The 12,631-nt window shown below is 42.8% G+C and overlaps 1 protein-coding gene across 6 annotated transcripts in view; it reads right to left on the reverse strand.

Moving 5' to 3' along the window:
• The window catches only part of KIF13B (kinesin family member 13B), a 533,579-nt gene that overhangs the window by 14,662 nt on the left and 506,286 nt on the right, over positions 1-12,631 (reverse strand). For all 6 annotated transcript variants that reach the window (XR_014019133.1, XM_081269240.1, XM_081269241.1 and 3 more), the window contains 2 exons: positions 9,581-9,692; positions 5,392-5,525 (listed from right to left, as the gene is read on the reverse strand). Coding sequence is in view for 5 of the 6 variants with exons in the window: in XM_081269240.1 (XP_081125366.1) it covers positions 5,392-5,525; positions 9,581-9,692 (246 nt within the window). In the remaining variant the exon portion in view is untranslated. The remainder of the gene's footprint in view (positions 1-5,391; positions 5,526-9,580; positions 9,693-12,631) is intronic.

Here is a 12,631-nt window from a genome sequence, read left to right on the forward strand (position 1 = left end):
GTATCCCCTGAGAAGCTCATGTGTTAGACAACAAAATGTTCGGAAGTAAAACAATTAGTTTATGGAAAGTGGTCATCTCAGCAGTGGATTAATCCATCCGATGGTTGGATCATTTGAATGATGTACTGGATGGTAACTATAGGTAGGTGGGGCATGGCATGGCTGGAGGATGCAGTCACTGGGAGCGTGCCCTTGGGGACTATATCTTGTCCCTGGCTTCTTTCTCTCTCACCTTTCCATCATCTCAGGCTCAGAGCAATGAAGTCAGCCAGCCATGGGCTGAGACTCTGAAACCATGAGCCCAAAATAAACTTTTCCTCCTCCAAGTTGTTCCTGTCAGTATTCTGGTCACAGCAACAAAAAGCTGTAACACAGGAAGTCTTCTTAATGTTTTTCATCATAGGTGGGAAATGGAAAGAGAAATGGTTTTTAAAATGATGCACATGTTAATGAACATAATCTGTTTGGTTACCATGTACCGTCTCTGTGTATTCCCAAATCGTTTGGAGATTTTAGTTTTTTGTGCCATTTCACATTATAAAACTTAAGTAATATTACTATTTATTTACTATCTCTAAGTCTTATTGATATTAATAATGATATTTATATGCTTCTGTACTATAGAATTAATTTCTTTGAGTCATATGCTCTGATTTGTATTCCCTCTCCCCAATAATGGGACTTGAACCAACCCAGGGGTGCTCTGCCACTGAGCTACATTCCCAACCTTTTGTATTTTTTTTTATTTTTATTGTGAGACAGTATACAATCCTCCTGCTTCAGCCTCCCAAGGTGCAAGATTACAGGTGTGCGCCACTGCACTCACCCACTGATCTGCACTTGATGTTGTTCTCAACATCTAAATGTCTGGTCATGTTAATTTAAAGATCTTTTGTAGGGACCCCTGAAATGGGTGTAACAGGCATTAGCAGCAAGTAAAAGATCATCAGAACAGAGAGGAAGCCTCCAGTGCTGGTGAGTCTCACCAAGCTGCTGCTAAGGTGCATCGTTACGTGCCTGCACCCTTACGTGCCTGCACACGGCAATGGCAGAGCCAGGCAGAGGACAGGGTCAGCCAGCAAGTGTCATCAGCGTTTGTTTTGTTCTAGATGTCCTCGATTGTTGATGCAGAGGAAGGCACTCTGTGGCCTCTCCTTGCAGATGACAGGACTCTGCTTTAGTCCCTAATAATGTTCAACATTGGTGACTGGAATGCAGATGGGAGCTTTAAAAGGTGTGCAGATGATAGCTAAAATGTTCTTTTAAAACTCACAAGGATCCTGATATCCCAGGAATGTTAAAAATCAAAATGAAAATTTTAGAAATGAATCTGAAGTTCTTCATTTAGTATTTGTACACTTCAGTTAGACAACATAATGATAAAAGGGAAAAGGAACTACCTTGACAAGAGGAAAAATCGCCAAAAAATTCCGGCATCGTTAACTGACAAGAAGCACAAAGAACTGATGCTTCTTCCAAAAAGCAAACAAAAAAGGCATGATCATAGGCTACTTTGGTAGAAGTATATGATTTAGATGAGAAAGACAGAGTTCCACTATTTTCAAGTCCAAGAATAACTTGCTCCCTTCTGGGCTCCCCACCGTGCACAGGCCCTGACAAGACGCAGGGTGACAGAGCACTTGTATCTGGAACAGCACAGACCTCTTGAGCTGCCCAGCCTGGAGGAGGCCCAGGAGAAGGAAAGACCACCTCGCCCCACCTCACCCAGACTCGGCAGAGAGCTCGGAGAAGACCTTGTTCAGCAAGGGGGGGGGGGGGGAGAGAAGAATTTTTTTGTGAGAATCTCAAACTGTAGGCATCAAAAGTGCCCACTCAGAAGTGCCCAGTGAAGGAGACGATCACTAGAAACAAGCAGGGCAGGATGTGTCCAGCAGGCCACCAGCTCTCACGGCTCCTGTGCTTTCCACAGCACTCGCGGCTCAGTCTCTAAGATGACCAGGCAGGAGAGGCCTGGATGCTGTGAGAAGTCATTTCCACCGACACCGACTTCTCCCAGAGCTTCACCAGACACTGTCAGTAAAATGAGGGGAACACGAGGGTCTTTGATCAGCTGATTCCCAAATGAAAAGCTAAAGTTTTTCTCTCCTTCAGGAACATTCTTTCTTTTTACGGTCCTGGATATTGAACCCAGCGATGATTCACCACTGAGCCACACCCCAGCCCTCTTTACCTTTTATTTTGAGACAGGATCTCTAAGTTGCTGAGGCTGGCTTTGACCTTGTAATCCTCCTGCCTTGGCTTCCCAAGTTGCTGGGAAGTTACAGACTGCGTGCCATCATGCCTGGCTGCCTTCAGGAATATTCTTTAGTGACACTTCTATTGAAGAAAGTTAATAAACAGGTCTGGATGTCCCAAGCCCCCACTCAGCTGTGATTCTCTCACCTCTAATTGTAAACATGGTCCCTTCTATCACTGAATGCCACTGTTGTGCAGTCTGACATTGCAGTCTGCATACACGTCAATGGTGAGCCAACCAATACATACTGTGTGTCACACATGTCAGGCCCCAGCCAGCACAGGAAGCTCTGTCCTCAAGGTTTACATCAACAAACATATAAACCTAACCATAACTCCCAGTAAGAAGTAGAATCGATGGGACTGGGGCCATAGCTGAGTGGTAGAGCACTTGCCTAGCACGGGTAAGGTACTAGGTTTGATCCTCAGTGCCACATAAAAAATAAAATAAAATTTAAAAAAAGAAAAAGAATCAAGAGAATATAGTGCGTGTGTTTGGTGGAGGCTGTTTCAGTTTGGTGGTGAAGAGACACCACCGTCGACTATGCCTCCTTGAAATGGCTGCCGCTCTCCTGGCCCTGTAAGGACTGGAGAGAGCATTCCCAGAAGAAGGAAAGACAGGCACCAGAACCCGTGAGACAAAAAGGCACAGATACAATTCAGCAAGGAGACTGAAGAGAAGAAAGCACCGGAGGATGTATACCAACTGCAGAAGAACTTAGGTTCTATTCTGTTTCCAAGGAAGGTCTCAAGCTGGGGACTGATGTGTTTTCACAGCCTAAGCTGTGAAAGGCCATTGGCTACTTTGTATCACTATGGTATAGCCATAAGACGGAATGAGACCAAGAAAGAAAAAAAATGCCCACACAGTGATGGCCACTGAACACCAAAGGCTTGATGGAATAAACAGACCCAGGAAAGGCCAGAGAGGACGGGCAGAGGGCAGCAGGGCAGCTGAGAGCTTTATGCTAATGCAGTCAGGGATGTGGACAGAGACCGGGCTGGTGCCGCCAAGAAAAGGGATCTTCATAAACCAGAGGAAAGAGTTTGACCACTGGACATCTATCCTCATTCAGACCAGCTTCAGTGCTATGTTTTCACGTATTTATAAACTATGAAATATTTGCTCAAGGCCCATTCCCTCAATACCTTTGCTCATATGTGCTCAAAAAATAAATACACTTGAGTAAATGAACATAAATTGCTAATATTTCAATAACACATTTCAAGTGAACTTCTCATCCTGGACATGACATACTGCAGTTCTCTTCCCATCACCAAAGATCTGCTTCTGACACGCTGCTGCTCTCCACGTCTCCAGTCGCCTACTGCCAGTACAGTGAGTGTACAAACAAGTTCCCACTGGCAGGTGCTCTGACATGCTACATCAAAAACTGAAAACAGTTTAAAAATAATTGTGACCATAGTGGGCTGATCCCATGACTTTTAAAGGCATTCCAACTTCCTTCAACTTAGATTACCGCCTTCACTGAACAGCAACAGAAAAAAGTGGCTATTAAACTCCACATGATAAGCATCACCTCAGGGCTCGTCAATACAGATCAGACAGTGTCCCCAGGTGGGCTGTGGGTCACCAGGGCAGTCCGAGAAAATGCATTTTTTTTGGAGGGTGGAGTGGACTGGGGATTGATCTCAGGGGCACTTGACCACTGAGCCACATCCCCAGCCCTATTTGGTATTTGATTTAGAGACAGGATCTCACTGAGTTGCTTAGTGCCCCACTTTTGCTGAGGCTGGCTTTGAACTAGCAATCCTCCTGCTTCAGCCTCCTGAGCCGCTGGGATTACAGGCATGTGCTACCGAGCCCAGCTGAGAAAATGCATTTTTTTTTTTTTTTTGGTAACTCAGACTTTTTTTTTTTGGTAACTTCATGACCCTTACTTCATGAAACACTGATGGGAAGTTAAGAGGAGACTAGCACACATGACAACAAACTATGGGGAGAGTCACCTTTGCCTGCCCCGCCCCTCCCGTGGCCAGGAGTTCATATCAGTAACTAGCGAGCACCGTTATGTGCTGCAGTGAATATAGTTTAAACACTTCCAGAATCCCGACGTTTAAGTCTTTTCATTCACTCCATGTGTATTCTTACGTACATGCTTATACAATGCTAGATTGAAAAAATTACGTATCTACACAGCAGTCTTATACAACCAACCCCACTTTCCTTGAATATGCCTTCATAAACTTAGAAAATTCTTGTAAATAGTTGAGTCTCAGACAACTACTGACCTGCATTTCTGCAACTGCAATGCATCAAAGAATATGGAGGGCTGGGGCTATAGCTCAGCAGCAGAGCACTTGTCTCGCATACATGAGGCACTGGGTTCGATCCTCAGTACCACATAAAAATAGACAAATAAAATAAAGGAGTTCTGTCCATTTACCACTACAAAAAATTTTTTTTTAAAAAATGATATGGAAGTGCTGATGTCAAAACCACCCCCAATGATGGTACTTGTCCTGGTGCTTCCAAGTGAGTGTAAGTAAAACCTCATTTATCACTTTCTGCTGAGCTAACACCTATGTAAGGCTAGAAACTGCATTTCCAAGGGTTCCCATTCGCCATTACTGCATAAGAACAGCTTCCTGCACGTTTGGAAACCCTTTAACATTTTCTCCAACACTTATTCTAGGCCAAGGTAGAGCCAAAAAAAGGAAACAGGTGATCACTTTTAAGTAAAAGAAGAGGTCATCCACAGTAGAGGAAGCAGAGGTTGAAAGGGACGGACAGTCGTGACATAAAATTGTTTGAAAAGAGAAATGAAATCAAGAATTAAAAATAGAATTACATTTTCTACTTGGCAATACACAAACAACACTAAGTGCACTTCATAAATTTTACTATTGTTGCTCTAAGTGATATTACCATAAATCACATTAGTAGTGTACTTGGCATTTTTAAAAGCAGAAAGGATGGAGTGTGTCAATAAGTTTAAACAGCTCTGTTATCTCTGAAGAGAATGGAAGAGAAATTATCACAAGCTTTTACCAGGCTTGAAAGCCCAGTCTTAACACCCCGTTTTGCTGTCCCTCTCCCTCTAGCTCTAGCGACAGAGTCACTCTTCAGCGACCTATCAGAAAACACACGGCTGCCTTCTCGACGCTTTTTACCTGATGAGCAAGGGGAGGTGGCTGTTTGCCCCTTCTGTCATCGCGGACAGGAAAAAGGGACTTCAGCAGCTTTGGCATCTGTGGCACCAGGGATTTTACTGGATTCAAGTAGGAGGCTGCTAGGCTACCAAGCCCTGTCAACAAGATTGAAAGGCACAAGATGAAACAAAACAATGACACAGACATTTCTTTCTTGCGAATCTGCCAAATATTATTTGTAAGAAAATCTAACAACATAAATTTTAAAAAGCATCCTTAAAAGACTAATATTAGAAAAAGAGAGTATCATCAGTTATCCTCACACACACGGTGTCTCCACTACCAGTAAAAGAACGGTAACTGGGGGCCTCTAGAAGGTTCTAATATGCAGTATCAGAAGGCAATCCACCTGAGTCCTTGTCAACAAATAACTTCTGCCCTAGAATCAAAGGGGGCTCAGCTTTTCAGTGACATAACTGCCAACATACAGGTGTAAGTCTCCTTACAGACTTTAGGCTTTCAGTCCATGACTAAGTCCTACAGATTCAAGTTTCTCATCACTATTTACTAAAGAAAGATGATGAACTTGACCTTCAGGAGAACAGTGGTATTCAGTTATTTTTAAAAGAGAGAGGTCTGAACTATCTTCTTACCTGCTGTCAGCTACTAAAGGCTAGGCTGAGAGGTGCAGACGATACCTGTGATGTAGTAAGATTTCCTTCCCCTTACTAATTTATAGGAAAATCTACTCCAAATCCTACATGTTAGAACACCATATCCACACAACAGCTTAAAAAGAGCAAGCAGCCACCTTGAAGAATAGACGTTTTCCCTGAACAGAGGTGCCCAGGGCACCCAGACCTCACTGCACACGAACCTTGAGGGCCCCAGGCTTCCTGGCCATGCGGTTGGTAAATGGGCTCATACAGCTGTGAAGTTTCCAAAGTTCACACAAAGTAGTGTAATGTTTGCTGTGAAAGCTCAGGACCTACCGTAATCACAAGAGCAACCTCTAAGAAGGTAAAGCAGAGATGGCTCCAGCACCAGGGGGTACATTACAGTTGAACTTGGAAAAGTCAAATAATTTACAAGAAGGCAAAAACAGAGGAGAGAAAAAAAAAGAAAAGTAAGTTCAAGATACGTAAAAAGCTACAAGAACTAATCATCTCAAGGCTGAGGGAAAATTTACAATTTGAGCTCTAACATTCTAGAGGGAGTATGATCCATAACCAATCAAAGGCTGAGAACCAACCAATCAAAGGCTGCACATCTCACAAGAGATAAGGGGAGAAGGAGGTAGGAGTATATAGGCAAGTCACACTGGTCATGGGTGGATGGAAATCAAGAGTGGGTGTTTGCCAGCACATCAAGTTACTTCTTCTACATTTGTACCTTTGATAGTTTCCGCAAAAAAAGGGTTTCTAAATGAGACCAAAATAAAAACTTTAACATTGAAAAGAAATAAGGGTTTGTTAGTAAAAGACAGTTGCTGAAAGCACCCATGATGGATACGTGTCACCACAGAAGAAACTAAACCCAGAACAGAGTGGGACGCGAGACCAAAGATGAGCAAAGCCCAACAGCAAACATGTCAATCAATTCAGCCCTGCCTGCAACTGTGAGCACAGCACAACTACTTTAGGGAATTCAGATCTAGGGCGCACCATAACCCAGCAACTTCACTCCTAAGTATTTACTTCAGAAAAAATGTTCACATTGAGATTTGTACAAGAATAAGCATTCTTCTTAGTAGCCCCAAACTGGAAACACTCAAATGTTTGTGAGCAGGAAAAAATGATTAAAAACTGATAAGGGGCTGGGGTTGTAGCTTAGTGGTTGAGCGCTCGCCTGGCACTTGCGAGACCCTGGGTTCAATTCTTAGCACCACATAAAAATACATTAAGTAAAATAAAGGTATTGTGTCCAACTACAACTAAAAAATAAATATTAAAAAAATTGTGATAAAGTCAATTGTGACTGTGAGATATTTTAGAAACAGAAGTTAATTACTGATGCCAACAACAATATGTAAGAAAAACACATGTGCTGAACAAAAGAGCCAGACGCATAGACAGTGCATACTCTATTTCCGTGGAACTGCATAAGCAATCTCCAGCAGTCAGAACAGTGGCTGGCTACCGGGGAGTGGGGCTGACTGGAACCATGCAAATTCCTAGACTTGAGCAGGGTGCAAGTTACACAGGTCAAACTCATTAACTATGACCCAAGTCGAGGAAACAGGAGTCTATAGAAATAAGAGCTTTTGTCTGATTTAGCAGCTTTTATAATCAAGTTCAAGGACACTAAAAAGGTGGGTTTAACACATGCACAGACAGGGAATATCAGCAGAGAAATCAAACCCAAAAAAAATCAACAGTAAATGGAAATTCTACAGGAAAAGAACAATAGCAGAAATAAAAAATTCCCCGGATGTGCTCAAGAGAACACTGGAAATGGCAGAAGACATTATCCAACCAGAAGATATGAGATGAAAACATTTTTAAAAAGAGGAAGAAGAAGAGCAGAAGGAGGAGGAGGAGGAGGAACAACACCACCAGAGACTGGGAGCCCCACCCTCACCCAGGATCTCGGGAGGAGTGGAGATAGGAAGGGACAGGAAAGACATTTTTAATGAAAACCAGCTAAAACTTTCTCAAACTTATTGAAAAACATCAACCCAAGAACACTGGTGAAACCCAAGCAAGGTAAATACTAAGAAAACTCTAACTAAGCAATTCATAGTACAACGCCAAAGACAAAGATACGGAGATATTCTGAAAAAACCAACTAAACACATGTGGGCAAGTGACACAAATGATAGCTGAATTCTCAGCATGGAGGGGCCTGGGAGAAGAGGTCTTGAAGCACTAAAAGAAAAAAGAGGTCTGAAGTGCTAAAAGAAAAAAGCCAGCAACCCAGAATTCTCTATCTGGTCAAAATAGCCTTTTTAAAAGGAAAAAGAAAAAAAAAACAGTGAAATAAAGACACTTAAGAGAGCTTTTCTCTTCAGGAGAACTACACTAAGAAGTACTACAGATATTCTTCAGGCTAAAGAAAAGTGAAATTGGACAAAAACAAGGTCTTCAGAAAGGGCTGAACAGGGCCACAAGCAACGGACATGGGGACACAGCAGATCGCCACCTGCCTCTATGCCCTCATCTCCTTCAACAACAAGTGGCTGTTTTAAAACAAAAAGAATACCATTGCCAACTGCCTTTTATAACATCTGGAGACTGAAATATTCAAGAATCAAAATGAATTTAATTAGGAAATAAAAATATTCCCACATATACACAAATGAATTAGCATGCTAGTAACATGTTTCAAAGAATCAAAGAAATTTTAAAATATTCTGAGTAGAATAACAATGAAAGCACTAATTACACAAGTGAATGACAGAAAGAAATTCTTAAAACCAAAGAAATAGAAAATAATAATAAACAAAATTAAAGCCCAAAGCTGGTTCTGTGAAATTATTGCTTCTGATAAACCTGTAGCAAAAGTATTTAGGAAACAGAAAAAAATTAACCATCAACAGAATAAAAAGAAGGAACTGCATGGGAGAGCCTACAAATCCTAAAAGAAGAGTAACGTGATGTGATTTTTATGCAAATAAATTTAATAATCTAGATGAAATAACAAATTCCTTGGAAAACCTAACTTGTGAAAACTGACCCAGAAGGAATACAAAAAATAAAATAACACTGTAGTACAGAAATTCAAGTCATAATTTGAAATCTTCCCACAAACTAAATTCCAGGCCCAAGACAGTGTCACTAGGGAATTCTGTCAAATATATAAGGAAGAAGTGACACCAATCATACATAAACCCTTCCAGAAAACGATGAGAAGCATCTCCCAAGCCATTTTATGAGGCTAATGCAATCATGATACAAAAACCTGAAAAAGATATGAATATAAGAAAATAAAAACTTGTACATATTCACACAGCACACACACACAGAAATCCCAAAAAAAATAGCAAATAGAGTCAGAGGACAATACTCCAGGATCCAGGGGTATCCACGAGAGAAACACAGGATGAATCCACACTCCAAAGCCCACACAGCTCAACACGTTAAGACAAGAAAGGGGACACTGGAGATGGTCGCTGGTAGAACAGTGGTAACCCAGCAAGAAATTCTGATAGAAACTCTTGAAAGATGCTCAGATTTCATATCAGCGATTGACAGACGAAAAGATGACTTACCTGGATCTGGCGAGTGGTTATTTTGGGGACAAGCAGAGAGGGCAGGGGGGACTGGAGCTATTCCTCTGGAAAGCGTTGTTTGGGATACATCCTGTTGACTTTCCCACCGGCCCTGGTAAGGACAAAATTGGTCATTTTGTTTCAGATTAATCAATTAACAAACAAATTAAAGATACTCAATAAAAATCTTTCTTATATGTTACTACAGCCATGTTCTCTTTACTGGACCCAAGCTGGCTACAGAGCACTGCACACTCCTCATCCTGCTCACACCATAAATCCCCTGAGATGATGATAGCACCTCACAGGCGGATGGCCCAGTTCACAGCCTGCCAATAAGTCCACCCTAACATCTGCTACCTGCTGAAAACAGATGGGCAGGTTAGAATGACCCTTTTGAGATCAATTCTCCCTTAAGTTCTGTTTCTAAGGCTATTCTTGCTTTTTTGCTCAAGACCCCTTTTATCACTCTGCTTTGAAACTGAAGCCCAGAAACAGGCTCTTTTGGAAGGGGGCTCTTCCTCCTCCCCAGGACTGGGTGTTTCCACCTGTTCACATTTAGTTCGTGCAAGTACAAATTCTGGACTGCACAGTACCAAGCCTCAAATTTTTAATAGATCTTAAATTCCTTTTATCCTCTGATAATTGTCCAGACTTCTTCACTAGAGCTTAATTATGGTACTGAATGATATTTTAGGCTAGCATTCCACAGAAGAGTGAGCCTAATGGTTAGCTTGAGCTGGCCAGAGCATGCCTGAGAAACAGCATGGCAGGACCCACTGAGCGGGCAGGCCTCCCAGGTTTCTGATGTATATCGGGAACCTATCTGCTTTTAGCAGCAACCTAAGTACTGATCATAAAATCAATAAGCCTTAAGTGATCTGGATCATGTTCACCTCCGAGAATGCCACTGTTCCCTAGGAACTCACTCAGCACTGATAGCATTTAAAATGGTATGTCGTTCAGCACGTACTATGAGGCCGGACACGGGAGGGGAATGTGGACCCTCAACCCTGCACTGCAGGAGCGTTCATCTGCCTTACTAGGGATCATATGCTGATTTACATACTTTAAAACTTTCCTAGTGTTTTTTTGCATTTAGATTTAGTTATCTGTCTGGGGGGCTGGGGCTGTAGCTCAGCAGTAGCGCACCCGCCTCACACGTGTGAGGCACTGGGTTTGATCCTCAGAACCACATAAAAATAAGATATTGTGTCCAACTACAACTAAAAAAATATTTTTAAAAAATTATCTGGGGGCTGGGGATGTGGCTCAAGCGGTAGCACGCTCGCCTGGGACGCGTGCGGCCCAGGTTCGATCCTCAGCACCACATACCAACAAAGAAATAAAAAAATTAAAAAATTTTAAAAAATAAAAAATAAAAATATTTAAAAAAAAATTATCTGGGAGGCTGCAGCTTTGTGTTCCCCGGGCTACCACTATCAGGTGTCTGAACACCAAGGTCAATAGTCTTCAGAGCTTCACAGAGGAAGAAAAGCCTCATGCTCTGTTTAGTGTCAAGTTCACACAAGTTGTTCTGAAGACAACTTACTTAATTTGAAAATAAATTTATTTTCATTTTCTTCCTCATTTGGCAGCTGACATGGCCACACTCTGTCCCTTAGGAAAGCTAAGTATCATTAGCAAATTATTAGAATCAGCACCTGGGCTGTTTGATGTAGGATGGTCCAGTGACCAGGCACACTCAGGGCTCAGAGAGCTTCTGAGGACATTGCCTAGCAGGGACTCCCCACGAGATGCCACACCACAGCAGACGGAAACGGTAACTCTTCTTGCCCCACATCCAAATATTCCAAGTGAGACCACCTCAAAGGCTAAATGCTGCTTAGATGCTGCCTGAGCCACATTGCTGGCCCTCGGACAATGAGAGAGGGAGACGTGCAGCACTTGCACCCAGCCACCTTCGAGGTCATGACAGTCTGGAGAAATCTGACAGGCTGCCCGAAGACAGGGGTCTTCAAGAGCTCTGCTTCCCACGAAAGAGGAAATCTGATGATACAATTCCCTCCTTCTGCTGACATCCACAGCGCTCTGGGGGGACGCTCCACTGAAATCCTTCACTGTGCAGTCTTTTTCCTTCCTGCACTACCCAGCCATTCCCTAGCCACACCTGAAATCTGTGTTCAGGGTATGGCTACACATACTTCCCCTGGGGGCAGGGGGTGTACAACTTTTCTATCAAATTTGCTACACTTAGGGGCTAGGGTTGTGGCTCAGTGGTAGAGCGCTCACCTAGCATGCACGAGGCACTGGGTACGATCCTCAGCACCACATAAAAATAAAATAAAGATATTGTGTCCACCTAGAACTTAAGAACAAATATTTTTTTAAAAAATGTTGCTACACTTAGATGCTCTACAGTTTTCCCCTCTTCCTTGAAATGTTAGGGGAAGGTAAAAAAGCAACCCAGTTGAATGCACTTTAGAGGGACATGAACTCAGCACTATAAATAAAAGGGCTTTGAAAGACACTAAACTGCCAAGTCTCTTGAACAGCTCAAATCTCAAGGTGAAAGACTGTGATATCTTTCTACTCCTACCACAATGGCATGTACCTGCATCACCTGGAATCTAACAAGATCATACTCAGGTCTCTTTCTAACATTCTGCATGTCCACTGAACTCCAGAATGGGCCACAATGGGGAGACACCAGAGAGAAGACTCTGCTCCATCTGAATCTCCAGATGAGCTCCATGACTATCAGGGATTATCTGTTCAGAACTCAAAGAAATAAAATCCCCTTCCAGATGGCAATGGGCAATCATTTGGAGCTGGCACTGTGCTCAAGGCAAAGTCAGCAGGGCAAGAGCCAGGGAGGCTCCCAGCAGACCTGTAGACATGGCTTGGTCCTAGTGGGCACCTACAGGTTTCCTGTCCCCATCTTCTCCACAGTGACATTTCAAGTCCAAAGTATCTTCCAGTGCAATGAAGGAAGTGACTCATGTCTGGCATCAGCCTGCAACAGCACTATGCCGAATATTGACAGTCCCAGGGAGTGACGGTGCCAAAACACAGCTCAGTTTTATTAAC

The sequence above is a fragment of the Spermophilus citellus genome (assembly GCF_964194105.1).
Source record: "Spermophilus citellus genome assembly, chromosome: 16".
NCBI classification, from domain to species: Eukaryota; Metazoa; Chordata; class Mammalia; order Rodentia; family Sciuridae; genus Spermophilus; species Spermophilus citellus.